The sequence below is a fragment of the Bufo gargarizans genome, chromosome 3 (genome assembly GCF_014858855.1).
Source record: "Bufo gargarizans isolate SCDJY-AF-19 chromosome 3, ASM1485885v1, whole genome shotgun sequence".
Taxonomy (NCBI): domain Eukaryota; kingdom Metazoa; phylum Chordata; class Amphibia; order Anura; family Bufonidae; genus Bufo; species Bufo gargarizans.
In genome coordinates this window covers 481,694,470-481,719,843 of record NC_058082.1, presented here as the reverse complement: position 1 = coordinate 481,719,843, position 25,374 = coordinate 481,694,470, and the positions used below count along the sequence as shown (strand labels likewise).

Here is a 25,374-nt window from a genome sequence, read left to right as displayed (position 1 = left end):
TTATATAGGTCAGCCACAGGAAGTTAGATAGGAGAGGAGATGAGTTGAGGAAGGAGAGAAGTGAGGAGTCTCGGATACAGACTCTGCCTCTGTTCTCCTAGGCCTTGCCCCAGGAGTTAATCTACTTAAACTTGTGGAGATTAGAGCAGTCATAGCTTATGGACTCTACAGCACCAAGTGACCGGGAGAAGCCAAAAAGCACCTGGACACCATCTGACAACTAAGTACAAAGTTGTGTGTTACCATTTCTTTATGGACTATAGTTCAGACAACCTTTTCAAAGAATGGAGCAGAGAGTTTGCCTGCCATGAGGAAGACCGCCCTTGGGTTGTATACTATTAGTACCAGAGGATCCATATTATTGCAAGACTAACATAGTTACATAGTATATAAGGCCGAAAAAAACATTTGTCCGGCCTGTTATTCTGCAAGTTGATCCAGAGGAAGGAAAAAAATTCCTTCCCGACTCCAATAAGGCAATCAGAATAACTCCCTGCATCAACAACCCCTCTCTAGTAGCTATAGCCTGTAATATTATTACACTCCAGAAATTCATCCAAGCCCCTCTTATTGTACTCACCATCACCACCTCCTCAGGCAGAGAGTTCCATAGTCTCACTGCTCTTACCGTAAAGAATCCTTTTCTATGTTTGTGTACAAAAAGCCTGAGCAAGATCAGGAACTAAGGCCTCTTTCACACTTGCGTTGTCCGGATCCGGCGTGTACTCCACTTGCCGGAATTACACGCCGGATCCGGAAAAACGCAAGTGTACTGAAAGCATTTGAAGACGGATCCGTCTTCAAAATGCTTTCAGTGTTACTATGGCACCCAGGACGCTATTAAAGTCCTGGGTGCCATAGTAGTAGTGGGGAGCAGCATACTTACCATCCGTGCGGCTCCCGGGGCGCTCCAGAATGACGTCAGAGCGCCCCATGCGCATGGATCATGTGATCCATGCGATCACGTCATCCATGCGCCTGGGGCGCCCTGACGTCACTCTGGAGCGCCCCGGGAGCCGCACGGATGGTAAGTATGCTGCTCCCCGCTCCCCACTACAGTTTACCATGGCTGCCAGGACTTTAGCGTCCCGGCAGCCATGGTAACCATTGAGAAAAAGCTAAACGTCGCATCCGGCAATGCGCCGAAACGACGTTTAGCTTAAGGCCGGATCCGGATCAATGCCTTTCAATGGGCATTCATTCCGGATCCGGCCTTGCGGCAAGTGTTCCGGATTTTTGGCCGGAGCAAAAAGCGCAGCATGCTGCGCTATTTGCTGCGGCCAAAAAACGTTCCGTTCCGGAACTGAAGACATCCTGATGCATCCTGAAGGACGGACTGTCCATTCAGAATGCATTAGGAAAATCCTGATCAGTATTTTTCCGGCATAGGGCCCCGACGACGGAACTCTATGCCGGAAGACTATAACGCAGGTGTGAAAGGGCCCTAAGTAGAGTATTTACCACTTCTGCATAAGTTGAGCTGGAACCTACAGCCAGGTACATAAATATTGGGACATCAACACAATTATATCATTTTTGGCTCTATACACCACCACAATAGATTTAAAACTAACAAGATGTGCTTTAACTGCAGACTGTCAGCTTTAATTTGAGGGTATTTACATCCAAATCAGGTGAACGGTGTAGGAATTACAACAGTTTGCATATGTGCCTCCCACTTGTTAAGGGACCAAAACTAATGGGACAGAATAATAATCATAAATCAAACTTTCACTTTTTAATACTTGGTTGCAAATCCTTTGTAGTCAATTACAGCCTGAAGTCTAGAACGCATAGACATCACCAGATGATGGGTTTCATCCCCGGTGATGCTCTGCCAGGCCTCTACTGCACCTGTCTTCAGTTCCTGCTTGTTCTTGGGGCATTTCCCCTTCAGTTTTGTCTTCAGCAAGTGAAATGCATGCTCAATCGGATTCAGGTCAGGTGATTGACTTGGCCATTGCATAACATTCCACTTCTTTCCCTTAAAAAACTCTTTGGTTGCTTTTGCAGTATGCTTTGGGTCATTGTCCATCTGCACTGTGAAGCGCCGTCCAATGAGTTCTGAAGCATTGGCTGAATATGAGCAGATAATATTGCCCGAAACACTTCAGAATTCATCCTGCTGCTTTTGTCAGCAGTCACATCATCAATAAATACAAGAGAACCAGTTCCATTGGCAGCCATACATGCCCATGCCATGACACTACCACCACCATGCTTCACTGATGAGGTGGTATGCTTAGGATCATGAGCAGTTCCTTTCCTTCTCCATACTCTTCTCTTCCCATCACTCTGGTACAAGTTGATCTTGGTCTCATCTGTCCATAGGATGTTGTTCCAGAACTGTGAAGGCTTTTTTAGATGTCGTTTGGCAAACTCTAATCTGGCCTTTCTTGTTTTTGAGGCTCACCAATGGTTTACATCTTGTGGTGAACCCTTTGTATTCACTCTGGTGAAGTCTTCTCTTGATTGTTGACTTTGACACACATACACCTACCTCCTGGAGAGTGTTCTTGATCTGGCCAACTGTTGTGAAGGGTGTTTTCTTCACCAGGGAAATAATTCTTCAGTCATCCACCACAGTTGTTTTCTGTGGTCTTCCGGGTCTTTTGGTATTGCTGAGCTCACCGGTGCGTTCCTTCTTTTTAAGAATGTTCTAAACAGTTGTTTTGGCCACACCTATTGTTTTTGCTATCTCTCTGATGGGTTTGTTTTGTTTTTTTCAGCCTAATGATGGCTTGCTTCACTGATAGTGACAGCTCTTTGGATTTCATCTTGAGAGTTGACAGCAACAGATTCCAAATGCAAATGGCACGCTTGAAATGAACTCTGGACCTTTTATCTGCTCATTGTAATTGGGATAATGAGGGAATAACACACACCTGGCCATTGAACAGCTGAGAAGCCAATTGTCCCATTACTTTTGGTCCCTTAACAAGTGGGAGGCACATATGCAAACTGTTGTAATTCCTACACGTTCACCTGATTTGGATGTAAATACCCTCAAATTAAAGCTGACAGTCTGCAGTTAAAGCACATCTTGTTTGTTTCATTTCAAATCCATTGTGGTGGTGTATAGAGCCAAAAATGTTAGAATTGTGTCGATGTCCCAATATTTATGGACCTGACTGTATATACATCGCCTCACAGAGCCTGCTAATTGGGATTTGCAGCTTTATCATGTTTGCAAACTTCATGTAACACAAAGTACTGCTTTCAACTGCTAGTTACTGCAAGACTACAACTGACAAGTAAAGTTCCTGTTTGGTTCAACTACTGCCTCCTCATCATTCCATTTCTTCTTCCTCATTGCACCTCACTGTGCTGGTGTCACAAACACAGGGGCCCAGCCGCCAAAGCACCATAAGCGTTACCCAATTACCATCAAGGGCACCTCAACCAACATCTGGCTGGTGTTCCCTGCAACAGAGAGTGCCCAAAAGGATTTAGTGCTGTCTTCCCATCCACTGCACTGCCAGCCCAGGGAGCTACAGAACTGTGAGTACTACTACCTCCACTCGGCATATCATCACCAGTACACTCACACACTATACCCCTAGGGTGTCCGGGCCGCTGCATGATGTCCTGTTCATTGGTCACATAGCCTAGGCGCAGCTCAGTTCCACTCTAGTAAACAGAATACATACATACAAGGTCGTCCAGAAATTCGCCGCTCCTTACACCTCTCACCTAATATCCCAATAAATCCTCCCACAAAATCTCCAATCCTCCCGAGAACTTTTTCTCTCCTCTTACCTGCTCGTCACACTATAGCCTCAGAGATAGAGCTCACTACCCCGAACTATCAGATTCTCCCCACCTCCAAAACCTTCAAAAGAAACCTGAAAAGGGAGATCTTCAGAAAACCTACAATAACTCTGGCTGCCACTACACTACCATCTGAGCAGCTTCTACCCTCATCGACTGTCTCGTTCCCCCTTCCCTTGTAGACTGTAAGCCCTCACAGGCAGGGTCTTCACCCCCTCTGTATCAGTCTCACTAAATTAGAAGAAGAAAAAAATCTGTCTCACTAAGGCTACTTTCACACTCGCGTTTTGGTTTCCGGTTTGTGAGATCCAGTTCAGAGCTCTCACAAGCGGTCCAAAACGGATCAGTTTTGGCCTAATGCATTCTGAATGGATAAGGATCCGCTCAGGATGCATCAGTTTACCTCCGGTCCGTCTCCATTCCGCTCTGGAGGTGGAAACCAAAACGCTGCTTGCAGCTATAGCTCCAGCAAAGGGTTAGCAGTGCTTGCGAAATGGATATTTATACTACCCTCGGCGCTTGCGCACTGGGACGTAATTTTTCCCTACCCCCACACTGCGCAGGCGCGGAGATCGAAGTTATTCGCGCTTGCGCAATGGGCCATAATGTTTCCCTACTTCGGCTCTCCGGCGCATGCGCAGTGTCCCGGTGTGCTGCTGAACTCCACAGAGAGATTTTCCCTAAACTGTCCTTTTGCCCATGCACAGATCGTCAAAACTAAGGAACGCCTCCACACGTCATTTCCGGTGCGACAGGAAGTTAGGAGGTAGGGAAATCTCACGAAGTAGGGTAATGTAACGTTAGACCGGCCATGTGCGGCCCGGTGTACTGCAGATCCGCAATACACCACGGACGTGTGAATGGACCCTAAAGTTGATGACAGGTTCCCTTTAAATGCCCTTCTGCGACACAAAAAGGGTTTTGCACTGGGACCAGGTGCTTCAGGTTATGTCTGTGTGTGAAATAGCTTCATTCCAACTTCAGATATAAGGGAATAGTGGTACCTGGGTGTGACTGCTGTGTCCTTGCTTTTTGCCTATCGTACAGGACACATCCATATGGCTGACCATCTGCTCCACTTTAGTGTGCTGCAAAGCTATGACAGTCACGCGACCGATGCAAGTTATTTTATATTATAGGAAATCTAGGATCCTTTTTCCTGATCTTCTTTCCGTGTCTACCATAAAATAATGCTAATAATATCAGTCTAAAAATTTACAGCAGCTTCCATTACTCCTATCAGCATGCAATGCCAGCACTCGCCATTAGGTGGCTCTTTAGTCAATCTATTTGAACTAATCTCCATGCAAATGACTGAGACTATCCAAGAGCTAGCTGCTCACGCAAGAGACTGAAGAACAGGAAAATAAAGGAAAAAAATACAAATACTTTTTTAAAAAAAAAAAGCAGATCCTGAGCCTCAGTTATGCACATTTAGCATCCATTTGAGCCATTTCCGTCACAGATCCATTATTTTAGAAGAAAAAAAAAGTACTGCATGCAGGGACTTTTTTTTCTCTTTAAAAACGGATCTCTGGCAGAAATGGCTCAAACGGATGCCGAATGTGCATAACTGATGCTTAGGATCCGTTTTATTTAAAGGATCCGTATTTTTCTTTATTTTTCTGTTCTTCTGACAGATCAGAAGAATGGAAATATAACAGTGATGTGAACTCTCCTGTACTGACATCTACCCGCTATGCCTGAAATTAAGCTTTTTAGCAGATCCTTTACATTTGATTTGTTTCATGAAATCTCCTAAAAAAGTAGTGTATTTTTTTTGTTTTGTTTTTTTAAAAGGGGGGTCGAAGAAAGACAAATGGATTTAACTGCAATCTGACAAAAGGAACCTAATGCCAGTGTCATAAAGAGCGCTCTCCAATCTTTATCTTGCAAGTTGTAAGCATAACGTGGCATGACAGAACTACCTTGTGAACGGTTTGCTGTCATGACACCTGTAGGGATCAGAGGGAGCCCCCCTCCTCTAACCACTCAGATGCTACAGTCACTACTGATTGCAGATGTCTAGACCAGAGATCAGCAACCTCCAGCACTCCAGCTGTTCTGAAACTAGAAGAACAGCCGAGTAAGTGATGCATGCTGGGAGTTGTAGTTTCACAGCAGCTGGGCGTGCTGAAGGCTGCTGATCCCTGGTCTAGAACCAAAGTCATCCCTGACGGCTGCAGGTGGGTGTCAGCTATGTACCACAGCCGGCACCCACAGTGTATGAAGCATAGGAACAAAAGTTGCAATTCCCACTTTCAGGGCAGTTATAACACATTCGGTGGGGGTCCACTGCGGAAATTTCATGAGTAAACCCCCCCCCCCCCCCCCCCTTAGCTCACTTTGTGCCTCCATGCAGTAGAATGTCCTCTTAGCACCCCCACAGAGTAGTTATGCCCACTTAGAGCCCCTACACCAGGGATGCTCAACCTGCTGCCCTTCAGCTGTGTAAAACTACAACTCCCACCATGCCCTGCTGTAGGCTGATAGCTGTCCAGGCATGCTGGGAGTTGTAGTTTTGCAAAAGCTGGAGGGCCACAGGTTGAGCATCCCTGCCCTACACAGTAGTTATGCCCCCCTCACAGTAATGGCTCATTCACACAACCGTGTGGTCGCCGAGCCCATGTTGTGGACTGCAAACAGCGGGTCCACAATACATGGGCACTGGCTGTGCGAACTCCATGCTGCGGACCCATTGATTTGAATGGGTCCACGATCCACCATATGCAGGGCCGTCTTTACCAAGGGGCAAAAGAGGCAGCTGCCCCGGGCCCAGTTGCTCCTGGGGGCCCAAGGCAGCTGCCTCTTGAGCCCTGCTAGCCACTGCCCCGGGTGTCAGGCTGTCAGCTCTACCAGGAGTCAAGGCATCATGATCGTACTGTGTTAAAGTTTTGCTCTAGGACCTTAATGACATCATCTCCATGTGACCAGTAACCTAGCAATTACTGGTCACATGGCTATGAGGTCATCACAGGTCCTAGCAGGAGTGTTGCAGAAGTTAACTGTGGAGCTTTTTTGTGTGAAGATTACATCAGAAAAAGGTGACAGGGGCTGTTATGTTAATATACTGTAAACTACTGTATAGTGGGGTGCTGTATACTGTGTGGAACTGTATACTGTGTGGGGCTGTATACTGTGGTGGACTGTATACTGTGTGGGACTGTATACTGTGTGGGACTGTATACTGTGTGGTCGGCTGTATACTGTGTGGTGGTCTGTATACTGTGGTGGGCTGTATACTGTGTGGGGCTGTATACTGTGTGGGGGCTGTATACTGTGTGGTGGGCTGTATACTGTGCGGTGGGCTGTATACTGTGTGGGACTGTATCCTGTGTGGTGGGCTGTATACTGTGTGGGGGCTGTATACTGTGTGGGACTGTATACTGTGTGGTGGGCTGTATACTGTGGTGGGCTGTATACTGTGTGGGGGCTGTATACTGTGTGGTGGGCTGTATACTGTGGGGGGGCTGTGTACTGTGTGGGGGTCTGTATACTGTGTGGGGGCCTGTATACTGTGTGGGGGCCTGTATACTGTGGGGGCCTGTATACTGTGGGTGGCTGTATAGTGTGGGGGAGCCTGTATAGTGGGGGGGCCTGTATAGTGGGGGGGCCTGTATAGTGGGGGGGCTATACTGCTGTACTGTATACTGTGGGGGTCTGTATAATGTATACTGAGGGTGCGGTATGGTGTGGAGTGCTATACTGCTGTACTGTATAGTGTGGGGGGCTGTATCGTGTATTGTTTGGGGTGCTGTATACTGTGAGGTGTTGTATACTGTGGGGTGCTATACTGCTCTACTATATACTGTGGGGTACTGTATAGTGTGGGGTGCTAAACTGCATACTGTGTGGTGCTGTATACTATAGGGTGCTATACTGCATACTGTGGGTTGCTGTATACTATAGGGTGCCATACTGCATACTGTGGGGTGCACTGTAACACTAGGGTGAGCCGAGCCCTGGTCTCCTTCCTGCAGAGCGGTGCCCACTTCCAGCCTGAGCCCAGCTGCCCAGAGCACTGATCCTGAGCCGCTGGAGTCTTCAGAACTGGAAGTATTTACAGTCATTCACTGTACTCTACCAGATGTGTGGATTTTTTGTGTGTGTGTTGTGGTGGAGGGCGTGATTGCCTGCTAAGGTGTGGGAAGGTGGGATCCAGGGGGCCCAAGTAAATTTTTGCCCAGGGTCCAATCAATATTAAAGACGGCCCTGACCATATGTACAGCAAAACATATGACATGTCCTTTATTTTGTGGAGCGGAGGCGCGGATCGGAAGCCCACGGAAACACCCAGAAGCCCTCCACTCTGCATATATTGTGTTTATAACGATGACGGCGTCAGTATCGAGCGCCAGGGGCGCGTTGCTGGGGCGGTGCTCAAACTACATAAGCCCATCTCCTGGTGCTTTTTTTAATAATGGAACTCTATGGTGACAGACGGCATCTGTAACGTATACGTTTATTTTATGTACCGAGCCTTTTTCACACAAGCCATGAGTTATTCTATAGAATGGTCCCTGCTGCCAAGGCTGTGCTTGTACAGAAAGCCCACGTGATGCCTTTCAGCCAATCAGCTGGCTTCTCTGCCCTCCCCTTCAGGCAGCAAGAATGATTCTGGAATTAGATTGTAAAATGCTCTCCCTCGGGGTATCCAGGCTCGCCCTGTGCAGGAGGCGCGGTCAGGTCACAGGCATACTAAACCCTAGCTGAAGCGCTGCTTATCCAGGTCACTCCCGAACATGCCAGCTCCAACATGGCCGCCCTCTCATTACATACACATAACGCGCATGCGAAGCCAAAGCCAAAACATAAACAATAAAAAGCCCCATCCATGTACGCAGGAAGAGGACCTAGTTCCCTCCCACGGGCATGCCCCTGTACGCCCCTTTTTCCTAGCTCTGCGCCTGCGTACATCTAAGGACGTAACGTAACTTCACGCCGCGCCCCCTGCTGTGTGCAGGCCGTGTGTGCTTCTTCCATCCTACAGCGCACGCTCCGCTCGGTGACGTCACTGTACCCATCCAATCCTCCCCGCCTCTTTCGTGGCTGTTCTAGGCTTCCCGTTCTCGAAGACCACGCATGCGCATGGTTGGTGACGTAGATGTCGTCCGCTGTCTTCCCAGCGACTCAAAGAAACCCGTCTAGCCTGTTGCGCATGCGTAAACGCCGTGACGTTCCTAAAGTCTAGCGCTTCTCCTATCCTCGGTGTTTAGCGGCTCAGCGCTCCCCCTCCCTTTCTCCTTGTTGTACGCATGCGCAAAGGGCTGTCTCCCGCGCAGTCACTTTGCGCCAAGTGCGCGGCCGCTGCTGGGGGAGGGGAGACGCACGTAAGCAACCGCGGAAGGAGTGGAGCGGAACAGGGAGCCCGTCACGGAGCAGTGCGCCGTTATACAAGCCCTTCTGTCTGCCCTTCTCCCCTGTGAAAAGACGGGGCCAACATGGCCGGAGCCTTGATGCTTCCTGCAGACCGCAGCCATCGCAGGAGGAGGGACCGGCGACCAGTAGGCTAGGCCCTGGATAGGCCTCGCCATATCCCCGGAGCAGGGAGCGCCCCCTCCTCGGACTGCTTCCCTCTAAAGCTTTCTTGTCAGCCGGATAGCTCCTAGGAGACAGCGGCGCCCTCCAATCTCCGTTACTCGGAGCTCCAGGACCTGATCCCCCGGGGGGGAGGCCGCGGCGACCTCACTGAGCGACTCGTCTGCTGGGCCCGAGACCCCGCCATGGAGACCAAAACCATTGTGTACGACCTGGACACGTCCGGGGGGCTGATGGAGGTAAGCTGAGCCCAGCAATGAGGGAGGGGCCCCTGCAGACCCTGGCTCCTCTGCCCGGCCTCATAAGGCTGCCCTCGGCCCATGATCGGCGGAGACATGCGCAGTGACGGCCGGGCTCCATTTACTGCCTGCACAGCCTTAGCTCCCACCATGTCTGCAGGAGGACAGTCTATTGCTCCCTGTTATCGGAGGACATATCCTGCCCCCTGATCTCCTCCTCTACCCAGCATCTCCATGCACCTAGGTGACCGAGAAAAGGTGTAGCTTGCTGTACAAGTGGTGCACCAATCAGAGAGCTGCTTCTGTACTCCATGGGACCTCTGAAAAAATGAGAGATTGGATCTGATTGGTTGCGTTTGGACAAACCCTGTGCTAGCTCTGATCTCCTACAGTGTATTCATCAAGCAGCCCCGCTCGCACGTCAGTGTTTGGTCAGTGATTAGGAGCGAAGCCTATACACAGATACGCTATGATGGAAAGATCTGCTCCTGTGCTTTTATTTTATGACCCAAAATCACTGATGTGTGAACTAGGCTTGAAGGTGGTCGCATTAGATTAGCGTTTGTTGATTTTTGGCTGGGTTATCCAGGCAATTAATGTATATGAGTTGTTTCAGCTCCCCTCCACCTTGTGCCAGATTTTGGAGGGGAATGAAGGCTCGAGCATTTTGGAATTCAACATGCTTGAGCGTCTTGTTTTCAGAGGAGGTGCGTGGCGCCTGGCAGAGCCCAATGTGTATAGGGGTGGTAGCTGTTTGCTGAACTAGTGCTAAAAAGGGTCTTCCACACTATAGACACCAGTGACCTGTCCTCGGGATAGGTCATCATTGTGAGATTATGGAGGTCCGCGCCCCCGCTGATCAGCGGTTTGGTCGGGAGGCTGTGTCGGCGTACAGTCGGCCTCCAGATCTGCACACTGCTGTGTTCTGGTGCCGCCTGCTGCAAACAGCTGATCGGTAGTGGTGGACCCCCCACTGATCTGATAGTGATGACCTACCCGGAGGGCAGGCCCTGTTCACACGGGCATCATTTAGATCGCAGTCTTCCCCCCCCCCCCCCCAATCTTACACTATTCTGCCCGCAAGAACAGTGGAAGCCTTGAGATTAGGAATAAAGGGGCACCAGGCTTTCTTTTATTTTATTTTTCTCTCTTCTTATGTAGCTGCTTTGAAGAAGAAAAAAAATGGGGGTTTTCTCGTTGGACAAATCCAATTAAAATGAGTGGGGGTTGTTTGGCCGATTAAAAATGATACCGGTTCTGAAGCACAGCAGGCAGTGTGGACACTGTGTCCACAACAGCCCCCACCCTACTGCGTGACATCATTTGTGAATATTATTAGTTTTATGCAATAGGTTTGGAATCGTGTGTTCTGTCGCTGATGCTTTCCACCTTCCCCTGTGCCTACACTAGCAAATCCAAGCCCTCCTGGCACCACCCAAGAGTGAAGAAGGGGAGAAGAAAAGCAGGAGACCAGAAAAAGAGCCCAGGAGAAGTGGACGGGCCACCAACCATGACAGCTGTGATAGCTGCAAGGAAGGAGGGGACCTCCTCTGCTGTGACCACTGTCCGGCCGCTTTCCACCTTCAGTGCTGGTAAGAGGCCGTAGTCTATCCCCATCTTATATATTAGCTGTGGAGAGAGCTCCTGATAGTGCGAATACCTGTGTGTCTGGTGTTTGTTATCCTGCGAACCCTCCAGGCCTATATGTTGTCTCATTTGTTCTAATGGCAGGCCCTTAGATATTTACTATCAAAAGGCTTAGCTGGGAATTTGACATTGACGGCCTATCCTCAACTGTTGGAAGAGGCTTTGGTGCTCCTCCTAGGCCAGTGACGTTGGTCTTGTGGCCTAGGAGCAGCTTAGTCACGTTGAAGTGAATGGGCCTGATCTGCAATACCAAGCACAGCCGCTGTAGAATGGACGGCCAGAGCTCTGGTGAAAGCAGCATCTCTTCAGACAGCTGATCGGATGACGTGTCGGGAGGTGGACCTCCGCCGGTCTGATATTAATGACCTGTCCTCAGATAGGCCCTGAATATCACATTTCCAGAAAACCCCTTACTGCTGTTGTCATAGGGTTTGCCATCTATAATGTAGACGATGGTTCGCCGGAGATGTATACGGGCTACACCATGTGTATGATCTGTTGTGTGCTACTGTGCAAATATGCAGTGTTGTGCCTCCAGCCATCCCATAGGTGGCGCTGGTGCTGCTGTTCTTCACTGTAACACAAAACCAGTTCTGTTCATTGTTCTGTTTCTGGCAAAGTGAGGTCTTCCTGGGTCTGCGTGCCTCCGCAGTGCTGACTACAGCTGGATCGGGACGTTGGGGCATCGGCATCTTTTTGTAGGTCCTTGTGACAAGCGTTGGGTCAGGGGTCTGCAGCCTTTTCACTCCGGCTGTTGTGAAACTGCAACTCCCAGCATGCACACTTGCCCAGCTGTTGTTGTAACTACCATAGAATTAATAGGAATATTCTGGGAGTTGTAGTTTCAGGACAGCCGGAGGTTGCGGATCCCTGATCTAGATAATTGTGACATTGCCGCTTGCAGGCGGATGTCTTACGTCTGTGCTGCATAAGTGAAAGTTTCCCAGCCCAGAGTGCCCAGTGTTATTAGGTGGTGACACAGCGCGGTTCTAGTTACCCGGGGAGGAAATATAATTAGGCCTGTGTACTTCTGGTAAGGCCGGCGAGCAGTGCTGGGAAGGGTGCCAGCTTTGTTGCTCAAGGACAACCTCTATTGTATATGGATGGCCACTCGTACATGGAGGGAATGCTATCCGGACCCCTCTTCTTGTGGGGTCTTATGTAGAATCGCTGTGCACGGTGACAGACAGGAAGGAACTTGTCTGTGTTTACATGGCACGGGTCTCACCGAAGACTCTGTATACAGGGTGTCATTTGGGAAGCAGCTCTGTTTTATCTTCCTGTGCTGTAGATGGATGAATGCGGTATTGTGTAATTGTGTGAATTCCCTGCTGGTCGAGCAATGAAACCTTCGGCAGCTTCCTAAGGCTCTGTTCACACCATGTTTATGGGCTACTACCCATGTCTCGTCATTACCCGCTGCTTACATATCAGTAAGTTATTGTAGTGGGGGAGGAACCCCTCTACACACACAACCGTTGCCCCAGTGCTGTATGGCGACAATGTTAAAGGGGTTGTCTGGCCCCATAGCCAATTTTAGTTATGGCTCTGAAATTCAGCAAATGAAAAGGGGGTGGGGGCCCACTCGCCTATTCACCGCCTCTCAGGCCCCAGTATGATATGGCGTCTGCGGTCAAGTGCACCACTGCAGCCATTTACTATTTTCAGTGGTGACCTGTCCCCAAGCAGCATGTGGCCACAGCTCAGTGGTTTTGGGGCTAGATCGATCCCTTTAATTCTGCGGCACCGTGCTGCCCATAGATTTCCACAGTCTTCACATCAGAATACCATTGCTTGACCACATTGAAAAATGCAGTCTATGATGCCATTCAGCATAGCAAATGTATGTAGATGTTAAAGGATATTCCTTCCAGCGGGGGTCCGACCTCTGGGCCTCTCCAGCCTTTCTCAGCACAGCCCTGTCCGCCTGCTATGCGGGGGGTTTGCAGCACGGTGCCCTTAGGTGAATAGGACCAGCCCTGTGGCCGGGACACCTCTATCCAGGGAAGGACTTTATTCTAAGGAGTCGGACCCCTACTGATCGTAAAGTGATAAATGTGGTGAGAGGCCATCGCTTTGAGATAGGATTGCCCATTTACGCTATACTTTTTTGCAGTGTTAAGACTGTATTATACTGCCCAATGTTTTTGCAGATAATCGCAAATACTCATTAGCGATCATCTGGCAGTGTAATACTGCCACGAACGCTCGATCATCGGGCAGTCTAAGTCTTTTGACATGGTAAAAAAAAAAGATTGCATGCGGCAGATTGTGGTGTCCAATAACAATCTGCTGCGGGCAAACCACTATACAGCATGGGGACGAGCAATGGCATATAACGATTGCTCCTCCCTGTGCTTTCGAGAGATCGCTCCATGTAATAGCATCGGTCTCCTCTGCTAGCGAGCAGGAGATTGCCGGGAGGTGGCGCTCCCCATGGTCTGCCACGTTGGGCTGTGTAATACAGGCTTTAGTTAATGATGACGTGACAATCTGCAGCAGAAATCTGAGGGGCAGCCTTGCATTTCTCCTGGGGTTTCCACTGCAGTTTGTATTTACGTGTGGACAAACTCCAAGGCACACGTCTAGTTTTGGTCTGCATCTGATCCCCATTCTTTGAGGGTTGGATGTGGACCCATTTATTTCAGCACTCCATCCACGTCCGTATGTCTGTTCCACGGCCCTGTAAGAAAGAGAGAACATGTCCTATTCTTGTCCATGTTGCAGACAAGGATAGGCATTTCTAGCGGAGGACACGCACATGGCCGGTATCCATGTTTTATAGATCTGCAATTTGCGGAACACAAAAACGGATATGTCCATGTGAAGGAGGTCTAAGGCCTTGTAGTGAGTGGTATTTGTGTGGCACAGTTGTCAGGGAATCTTCTTGGTTCTCATTTGTAAACCACAGGTGCGTTATCCATTTCTGATGTGATTCTAGCGGCACTTTCCTAGAACTGTTTAATGTATTTGGCCGTCTGACCCCCTGCAGCCCTAATGCTATTCACAGCTGAAGGTTTGCCGCATTTCTCCTAGAGATCCTCTGCTAAATAAATCATCTGCGCCAATTTCTGTCCTGTGCTGATAGTTTGCTACAGTGTTTCACTGGAGGTGAAATGAGCCATTCTGTAGTACCAGCTGTGATTGCCTAGCCCAGGGATCAGCAACCTTTGACACTTCAACTGCTGTGAAACTACAACTCCCAGAATGCACACTTAGCTGTTCCTGTATCTCCTATAAACGTAAAAGGCGGATTCTGGGAGTCAGTAGTTCCAAAACAAATGGAGTGCCCAAAGGATGCCGATCCCTGACATAGCCTGAGCCGATTGAGGCAGTCTCTTCCATCTGCACCCACCTGCATAGCTCATGGACCCTTTGAAATAAATTGTGCAATTCACTGGGCCCATTGGTCCGCGCAGAGAAACTCTCAGCACGCGCCATTCTTGTCCGTGAATGTACCTTGCAAACGGACGCCTATAGGGGCGCACGCTCATCCGTCTTCTGCGGACAGCAATCACTTGCCATAAGCAAAAGCGCAACCTTATATTATACAATGATTAGAGCAGAATATAATATACAGACTTGGAACTGATCCTCTTTAATCCCTGCATATTGTGCCATTCACCATGTGCAGTGACGGCAGCCACTGTCTGCGGTGCGCACAGGCCGCCAAATCGATGGGAAGTGACAATAAACCCCCCCCCCCCCTTTTTTTTCTTTTTTTTTCATCTCTCTCTCTATATATATATATATATATATATATATATATATATATATATATATATATATATATATATATATATATATATATATATATATATATATAATCTATCTCTTTGGTCTTACAGGTATGGTACCCATGTCACATCACACGCCTCGTCTTATGACCCCAGGAAGACAGCTGATTTTGCTGGGGAAAGCTTTGACCAGCCAGGCATTTAGTAATGGTTAAAGGGAATGTGTTGCCAATTTTTTTTTTTCTGCTAATTTAGTTCCGATAGCAGCACACGTCCTTTTTACTCTGTTTTTAATTCCCGATGGCTGATTTTTCATTTTTTGTTGTTGTTTCCTGAACATTATGAGGGCGGCCATCTTGCCTGAGCAGTTGTTAAAGGGGCTGGCCAGTTTACATTACTACATGTATGCAGCTCGTAAGAAGCATTATTAAACAAGCAGCACTGATGTCCGATAGTTTAATATGAACAATTCATGTGTACTCACAGGACCCCTGACCAGCGGGCCAGCCATGTTCTCAGTCTTGGTAAACCATCGAACAGTGCCGATAGTTTTATAAAGCTTATTACGAGCTGCCTGCAGGTGCTGTTACCAGCATATGTACAGCTAGTAATATAAACTGGCCAACCCAGAAGAATCCCGGCTGTTGCGTTTTAGTTTTTTTAACCACCACCCTCATGGCTCTTTAGGCTACTTTCACATCTGCCTTGTGCTGTCCGGTTTTGAGATCCGGCACAGGGTCTCAAAACGGCAACACAACGCTTCAGTTTTGTGTCCATCCATGGTCAATGGGGACAAAAATGAACAAACCCGAACGGAGTGCATCAGAATGTGTTCCTATGCCGGACACACAATCGCTGTAGCGTTTTTTTTGTGCGGCATGGGAAACTGAACATGCCGTATCCAGCACCAAAAATCATGTAAGCCAATGGTGCCAGATCTTTTTTTTATTTTTTTCAGACCCGAAAAAGAACGGATCATGCGCCCGTTGACCAAGTGGTTTTAGTGCTGGATCCGCTTTCTTCATTTTCAGTATAATAGAACCGGATTCATTCTGCACAGTTGCAGCCGGTTGTATTACAACGGAAGCGTTTTGCTGTGGTTTTGAGATCCCCTGCCGGAACTCCAAACTGTGCTGCAAAAATGCAGATGTGAAACTAGCCTGATTTTGATATTTATATGGTTTCTGGCTCTGGGTTTCAGAACAGTTGCTTCCTTGTAGATCTTTGTGTCTGTATATAGCCAGGCAGTAAGAATAGTCAGCCTAGTGGCTGTGTCTGGTACTGCAACTCAGTCTATTTCCGCTGGAGGCTAAAGCCTATGGCCAGCTCTGTAACCTTGGCCTAAGGGTATGTTCAACACAGTATTTTTTTATTTTTTTGGGGGGCTGATTTTTCTGTGACTGTCATTTGATTGGGCCTTGTGCGGCAATCCACAGCATCACTTGACCTGTGGTGCGAATTTTAAATCCCCAGTGCATTGGGTGAAATGTGTGGCAAATCTGCAGCAGAAGTTCTGCCTTGTGTGTGGCCGTACTCGAAGGGAATGTTAACACGCAGCAGGTTTGTTGCTGAAATTTCTGTAACCTAATCATCCATTCCATATATGTGAATGGGCTTATTTTTGCAGGGTGTGCATCGGTTTCCTCAAGGCCCAATCAAATGAGACAGTCACAGAAAAATTACTGTGTTGAACATACCCTTAGGCCAAGGTTACAGAGCTGAGTCTCCAGTGTAAGGGCCATGTACACAAACGTATTTTCTTTCCGTCTCCGTGCAGAACCATTCATTTCAATGGGTCCACAAAAAATACGGACGTTACTCCGTGTGCATTCAGTTTCCATATTTCCACATACCCGTTCCACAAAGAAATAGAACATGTCCTATTATTGATTGCATTACTGACCAGGAAAGGACTGGTCTATTAGGGACCAGCTGTTTCATTCCGCAAAAATCGGAATCGCACAGACACTATCCGTATAAAAGGAATGAATTTGGTCGACAATACTAAAGCATTCATTTTCAGATGGCCACATAACATTTTCTAAAGGTGACCACTGATGACTTATCTGGTGTGTATGGGCAACCTTAGTTACTGTGACCCCCTTGTGGTTCAGACTGTCTTGTGAAAAGCAAGCTCCAAGAAGGCGTGATGGCTTCACTTTTCTACATTGGTGCGTTTTTGTTTTTTTTCCTCCACTGACAGCGCCGCAGTGGCCTGCTGCATCGTGATCTCCTGAGAGAAACTTTTTCTCACAAGACCATGTTCTCGCCTCACTTCACTCTTCAGCAGGCAAAGTAATAGTGTCACCCATATGAGAAATCCCTCTAACTGACTGGATTGTGGATGCTGGATCCATTATTAATTATTCTGTCCACCCGAGTCCTGAAAGGGCACATGGCAAACACTGGCTCTTTTTTTTTTTGCTTAGGATTTTCTGAAAGACGGCATTGAGTAAGTAAAGCCCATGTTCCCCTGTGCCCAGTAGAGCTTGAAGCATTTGTATGTAAAGTGTTAATGCCGTTTCCTTGTCTACAGACCACAGGGAGTGGACTCCGCAGACAAACGCATTCCTCGGGGACACAAAGCTTATATAATAAGGGCTTATTCCTGCTCTAGAGCTTTATAGGAGAGCAGAGGCTTCCTGTCCTTAGGGCAACCATAGGGGAGGCTGTGTGGTTGATACCCGGGGTGACGTCCTAGGTGACACTCATCAGTGACATATATGACGGCACTCTTCATAGATCTGCTTAAGTAGAAAGGAGATGATCTGCTGGATTCCCCCCTTGAAGGGGTAGCGACGTGTAATAAATGCCTGTGATCCGATCACATTGGCCCATCTCCGGATCACATTGGCCCATCTCCGGATCCGATCACATTGAACAGTCACCCATCTCCAGAATGAAAGACGGCTCTGACAACATTGTAAACAACCTCTCGCTTGGATCAATGGCTCTTTGCTTAGATTGTTGTCAGATTTCCATACCCAGAAATCTATGAGCACAGCCCAAAGCCTTCATTCCAATCCGTCATCAGTGAGACCTCATCTATCACCGCATCAGTAACGGCGGATTTACACCGGACGTTTGCTAGGCCGATCATCGTTAATGAAAGTTACTATGAACGCTCATCCCAGTAATCGGCCTGTGGAAAGGTGCCGTCGATCGCCCAATGAATGAGCAAAACACTTGTACTTCAGGGGGATTCATCGTTGATGCGGACACCTAAACCATTGCTTCTGTATCTGTATGAGGGCGAGCGATCACAATAGCCATCACTCATCCCCTTACATGCTACATACAAATGCATCTCTTGCCTATAGTGAAGGAGCGATTCCTTCCCGATAATTTCCCGCTCACTTGGAGCACGTATGTAACTGCACCTTAGGGCTCGTGCAAATGACCGTATTTTCGGTCCACACCCAATCCACGTTTTTTGCGGCTCAGTTGTGGACCACTCATTTTAATGGGCCCTAAAAGATGCGGAGAAAACACCATGTGTTGTCCGCATCTGCACATCTGTTCCGTGGCCCCTCAAAAATAGAATGTCCTATTGTCTGTTTTGCGGACAAGAATAGGTATTTGTACCACAGTGCAGGACCTGCGGAAGGGGGAAATGCAGGATGCACATGGCCATATACATCTGCAGACTGCAAAACGGTTACCATCGCGTGCATGAGCCCTCAAAGGGGTTGTCCGGGTTCAGAGCTGAACCTGGACATATCTCCATATTCACCCCTCCGGCCCCCCTGTTATGAGCATTTCATGCTCCAATGATTTCCCTTGCCCTGTGCTGTATCGCGCAGGGCAAAGGCTTTATTTTATTTACATTGGCACACTGCTATCACCGGCTCTGATGGGCGGGCTTTAGAGCTTCCCTAGCAGTTTTACAGACTAGGGCAGTGCTAAAGCCATCCCATTAGTGTCGGTGAAGTCACCGGGCTCACGGCTAAGCCTCCGCCTAGCAGTCCCTATGGAGAGCACAGTACGTTATCGGATCTTCAAAAACTGCCTTTGTCCTGTGCGATTCAGTGCAGGGCAAGGGAGAGCATTGGAGCATTAAATCCTCAGATGCTCATATCAGGGGGGCTGCCTGGGTGAAAATGGGGATATGTCCGGGTTCAGCTCTGAATCCAGACAACCCATTTAAGAAATTGATTTACCAGTAGATGGTTTTAGTGGTGGGACCTTCTCGGTGCAGACCCTTGGATGCCCTTATTGCCGCATTCCAATCCCCCAACATGATTCATAGATGCGGCAAATGACATGGGACCTCGCAGAGGGTGATCTACGGTTCAGTACCCTCTATATTAGCCAGAGCAAAAAGATGCTAAGTAACAGTATACTCTCTTCAGCAGTGCGTTACATTTCAATGGGCGCCATGGAGAGCTGCCTGTGGCGGCAGCTGCAGGAAGAATGTGCGGCAGTGTGGACTGGAGGATTTGCTCGCTGGTAATATTTTCCCAAATGTGGTTTCTAAGAAACCTGCAGAAGATTAACCGTGAAAAACCAGGTCTATCTTTAGAACCATTTTAGACTTAAGATCGTTCAATCTCGGCCACATTTGAGGGGTTGTGTAGGTGCGAAATCTGTACCCAAATCCACATATTTATCTCGACCTTATTTTTTGCAGATTTTCTGTTTATTTTAACAACCCCTTTGAAGTCTGTGGGGAAAACAACTATACATCAGATGCAGAATGGCACAAATAATTGAAGTGCTCTGTGTTTTAACCCCTTCAGGACCTTGCAATTTTCTGTTTTCGCTTTTTACTCCCTGCCGTCCCGAAGCCAGATCTTTTATTTTTCCTTTCACATAACCATGTTAGGCCTTTTTTTTTTTTTTTGCGGGACACGTTGTACTTTCTAACAGCGCCTTTTAAAATTCTGAGCGTGGTGGAACTGGGAGAAGACGCAATCTTGCACCAGGGATTATTACCTTTATTCTCCAGGTCAATACGATTACAGCGATACCACATTTATATAGTTTGTCTTGCGTTTTAACGGGATTGTCTGGGCTTTTACTGTTGATGACCTATCCTCAGTGTAGGTCAGCAATATCAGATCGGCGGGGATCCAACACCGGGCACCTCTGCCGATCAGCTGTATGAGGAGACGGCGAGCGCACGTACAGTCTCTCTTCCTGCTGCTGTCTATGGCAAAGACCATGCGGATTGGATGCGGCTAGGCCTGAACGAATCGACTTCGGATGAAAATTGGAACATAGTTTGGTAGAAGTGGTTTTTTTTTTTTTTTTTTTTTAACAAGTTTTCTGCAAATCGACTTCGGATGTCGATTTCGCTCATCCCTAGATGCGGACTAAAAATGCAATTGTGTGAATGGGGACTTAACTTTTTTTGTTTTTTCACATGGAAATGAAAACCTGTAATTTTAGAAGCTTCTGCGTCCACTTGAAAGAAAAACGCTAGCGATGTGTTTGTGGAAGTGTGCAGTCACGTAGATGAGATAAATGTAGGGGTCCGGGCCAAGGTGTGACTATGTGCATGCCATTTGTGTTGGCAGCCATCGTTGCCTCTTTGGATTCGGTGGTATGTCTCACAGGCCAAAGCCTGCCTAGGACTGGGGATATGTACGTGGTTGTTTCCACGGCAGGATTCTTGTCTCCGCTCTCTTGGAATGAAGTGTGGTATGCAGGCTTTGTGCGCCCAGTTCTAGACGTCTTCCAGGCCTCTGTGTTGTGCACGCGTTTGTATCCAAGTCCCTGTCCTCTTTACACCCTTCTGCTCTTCTCAAATACATTTTAGGAAGCTGCTGCTCGTACAGTAAGAATAGCGCTGTACCATGTTAGCCAGAAAGTCTGTGACGTTAAATATGAGGTGGGAGGGGTGACAGAGGGCCCCACTGTATGAAAGTCCTGTCGGACCAAGAGTGATCAGATGGCGTTTCTACTCGTGTGACCACTGCTGCCAGTTGCTGGCCTCAGTGGTCACGTGTTCAAAGACTGCATGTCATTGCAAAGGCTCAGTGGTCAGATGCTTTTCTTGCATACATGACTGCCGAGGCCAGTGATGGACTGCAGCGATCGTGAGTGGGAACAGGCGGTTGTCACGTCTGGTCCAGCTAGGGCAGAAGCTGCAGCGCTGGATTGGCAGGATCGTGAGGGAGAGACTCTCCTATTATGAATGCCAACTTAAAAGGGTTTTCCGAGATTTTAATACCTGCCTTCTTGATAGGTGATCAGTAGCCAATGGATGATCGAGAAGGTAACAGTGCTCCTGTGAGCGCCGCAGCCTTCTCCGCGTACGCAAAGGACAGTGCCGTATATTGTATAGCGACTGCTCGGTATCGCACTCACCTCACTTGAATAGGAGTGAGCTACTCCTGGACCATTTTACTGACTAACTTGTCATTGCTGGTCTAGGAGAAGCTGTGAGAAGGCTGGTACATCTTCTGGTAGTCAGTGTGGCAGAAATTCACACCTATACCAGTTATACCAGAGATGGTGTAAATGTGACCGAGGCCCTCCCAATAAGCCCCAGACGCAGTTTTTGTCCGCTTTTGGAAAGTGATGAGAGAAGTAAAAAGTCGCAGATTTTTGCTCCAAATATGGTGCCCACCGTAATTTACAATTTCTTTATGACATTATTGTGGCAGAAAATCATTCAGATGTACCATATTGTGAGCCAAAGTCTGGTGCGTTTTTTGGTGCAAAATGGCGTCTCTCATTTTAGACCTTTTTATCAAGTAAATGAGCAAAAAAGGAAAAATCTATTGCACTTTGCTAGTTGATGGGCATGGCATATGTGCCGGGCCCCTCACAGGTAATATACTTACCCCGCTCCCAGTGCCGCTCCTGGTCCTTGCACACGGATGAGAACATCCGGTGTCGGGGGGGGGGGGGGGGGGGGATAATGGGACTTCTGGAGGTGCTGACGGGGGTGCAGGGTGCCCCTACCAGTGAGCAGATAATGATGGCCTATCCTGAGGATGGGTCATTAATATTAAAATCCCAGAAAAACCTTTTAAGATGTGACATGTTGCGTTGTGTTTTATTTATTTTTTTGGTGCAAAATTCTGCTTTGAAGTAAACCAACCAATAGGTGGTATACAAAAGAGTCTAGCCGTGCTCCTGTACCCTGCGCCCCTGGATCCTTTATGGTGTTCTCTAAAGTAAAGTGCGTTGTAGATGACGCCGGCCTTCATATGTTTTACATGCAAGTGTCAAAGCCGCAGAATGAGACTTCAGTTTTACCCATCTGCATCTTCTGTATGCTACTGTTTGTGTGGCACCCACAGTCTGAGGGGGGGGGGCTGCCGGCGTGCATTGTGGGTGCTTCCTGTGTAACCATTACATGTTGCTTCTAGCGTGGCCGCTGAAACAATGTCATGAAAGAGAACATAATGTGCCTTAAAGGGTTAAAGGTGACCTACACATTGACCATGAACTTCCATTGACCCACCATCCAAAATGTTAGGCACGAGCAGCAGATTTCTGGGCTGTTTGGCTGCCTACCTCCTGGGGTTTGTCCAGCCCTCACTTAAGGGGAATGTGTCATCATAAAATGACTTATTGTTTATTCATGTTTTTGTTTTAACATTTTAAATATTTTTGATATTTTCAGTGTCAATATCTGTATTTAAACAAAACCAATAAAATCCAGCAGTTTTTCGCACTGGCCACTAAGCCTAATGCTACAAGCCACTTCTTGGTCTGTACAGATCACTTTATGAAAGTTACCTGCTTGTCATTCTAATCCTGCCTGTAATGATATCACCTCTGTGTATAGATAAGACACCATTCACAATAGGTGATATCACAGCTTGCCTACTCCCTCCTGACTTCTGTACAGGTCACAGACTATTGTGTCTATGGCCCATGGGGCCAGCTGTAAAGCAAAAAAGAGGAGCTGTCGCCTCTCCTGACATACCTGTTTTAGTAGCTTCATGCATTCCCCATGTAATAACAATTCTGGAGCATCTATTCGTATGGCTCTATGATGTGCCATTTCTTTATTATTCTTACTAGAAGTTAAGAATGAGTTGCTAGCAGTCTGCAGTAAGGGTACAGGGAGGGAGGTAACCAGTTGGGGGGGGGGGGGGGTGTACCTGCACAGTCTCACTCTATCCAGTTAGTGCTGCCATTGTCACTGTGCAGGGATCCCCCCTTCCCCCCAACTTGTTACCTCCCCTCTGTACCCTTACTGCAGACTGCTAGCAATTTACTCATAACTTCTAGTAGGAATAATAAAGGGATGGCACAAAACAGAACCATAAGAACAGATGCTCCAGAATTATTACATGGGGGGGATACATGAAGCTATTAAACAGGCGTGTCAGGAGCTGTAAAAGGTCCTCCTTTTACGCTAGGTTCACACCTGAGCGTTCTGAAAGGAGCACTCTGTATGCGCGATTATACGTGCGTTTACAATCGCGCATACAGAGACAAGCGAACGCCCATTGTCACGCGTTCCCGAAAGTCTATGTACGGGAACGCGCGACAAAACGCCCCAAAGAAGCTCAAGAACTTCTTTGAGCGTAGGGCGTCTTTCAGCGCGTTCAAACGCGCTGTAAAACGCTCAAGTGTGAACCAGGGCCATAGGGAAGCATTGGTTTTCATGTGTTGAGCGTTTTACAGCGCGTTTGAACGTGCTGTAAAACGCTCAGGTGTGAACCCAGCCTTAGTGTTTTCTAAATGCTGTTAAGAACAGCTCAGGGCTCAGGCAACATGGCCGACCCCATAATCATGTTAAGAAAATAGAATGGAAAAAAAAAATTGTTACCAGAAAATAAAAACAGATTAGAAAAAAGAATGTGTTGCCATCTGGTTTTAACTGGCTGATACATTTTTTGGTGACTCATTTCCTTTTAAGTGCTTTTCCAGGACGTTGATGAATCGGGACTTATCTGCAGTACCCCAGCATGGCCACTTCACCGTGTACGGCGCTGTATATAGGCTCTGCTGGTTCTTGTCCCCCGACTCCTGCTAGCAAACAGTAACTTGTCCACTGCTGTCATGCTGGTGTTCCCTGGGTCTGAATATAAGGCCATTTATTTAAGTACAGTGATCCTTGTACACTCTAATATGAGGGTGGTATGGGGTCCTGCCCACTGGGGTAGAGCGACGAGCAGGCGAATAGATGTGGCCGGTTCTGTGGCTTCACCATTAATGTGGCATGGACTAATGGCGTCTGCAGAGCGGTGTCACAGGCAGATAAGACCAGTAAGCATCCATGTGCTTTCATGTCAGGGGTTTTCTAATTCAGAGTATTATTTCTAAAACTCTTTTATTTTATTTTGAAAATTTTTCTGTAGAAATTGCTAATACACAATTGCCTGTATGCATCCGGTATGAGTGCGCAGTGCGGCCTGTTTATAAGGTTACTTACGTCTTCCCTCTTGTCTGCTTTCTTTCAGCAATCCTCCCCTGAGTGAGGAGATGCTGCCCCCTGGAGAGTGGATGTGTCATCGCTGCACCATCCGCAGGAAGGTATTGTGCTTTATGTAGTGATAAGCATGCAGCAGGTGGGGGCTTTCACATCAAGGTTTCCTTCCTAGTTTGGAGAGGCCCGGACAAAGAGGGTTTCAGAGACTGGCGGGCATGCAGCCCTACTAATTCACCAGCATTGGCTGCACGCCGATGTCTAGTCTAGCAAACGTTGAGCTGTTTTCCTTCCGCATTTCTGAGGACGTCTAGTGTTCTGGCAAGAAATTTTAGGTATTAATGGGGTATTCCAGGACTTTCATATAGATGCCCTATCCTCAGGATAGGTCATTAATATCTGATCTGCGGGGATCTGACTCCAGCAGCCCCTAACAATCAGCTGTTTTCAGTCGCTCAAGCGGTGGAACTACACATTGTGGGGGCAGCGCTTGTTACTGCTCCTATTTACTAGCAGATGGAGCTGTGTAGTTCCAGCGCCTATTTCTGATGCCGGAACCATTGAAAGAGGCTGAGTGGCTGGGGGTGCTGGGAGTTGGACCCCTGCAGATCAGGTATTGATGACCTATTATAAGGAAAGTCCATTAACCTAAAGTCCTGGAAAACACTTAGGGGCACATTTATTAAGACTGGCGGTTTAGACACCAGGTCTTAATAAAGCCCCATAGCTGGCGGAGGATCTGCTGAAGTTATAAAGAGGAGCCAGGCCTCTCCATAATTTCGGTGCATGCAGCGACCGTTCTAAATGGAAGACAACTTCCTTGCTGTCTTACATTTGTAGACCATTTTCTACACCTAAAACAGGCTTACTCTCCATTCAGAATGCATGGGGATATGCCTGATCAGTTCTTTTCCGGTATAGCGCCCCTAGGCCGGAAACTCTATGCCGGAAAAGAATAACACTAGTGTGAAAGTACCCTTAGAAAATTGTAAAAGAGACCAGCCTGCTGGCGCTTCCCTGTCCATGCCACACTCACAATTTTAGAACTGGCATGAGTGGGGAGAATTTGCAGATGCCATCTGTGCCTGAAAGTTGCCTAATATAG

The 25,374-nt window shown here is 47.8% G+C and overlaps 1 protein-coding gene across 1 annotated transcript in view; it reads left to right on the top strand.

Annotated features, from left to right (window-relative positions):
* The first annotated feature begins 8,868 nt into the window (after nucleotides 1-8,868).
* Nucleotides 8,869-25,374, top strand: part of PHF12 (PHD finger protein 12) — a 33,990-nt gene continuing 17,484 nt past the window's right edge. The window contains 3 exon segments of the mRNA XM_044283807.1: nucleotides 8,869-9,548; nucleotides 10,959-11,140; nucleotides 24,304-24,376. Coding sequence (XP_044139742.1) covers nucleotides 9,495-9,548; nucleotides 10,959-11,140; nucleotides 24,304-24,376 — 309 coding nt within the window. The 5' untranslated portion in view covers nucleotides 8,869-9,494.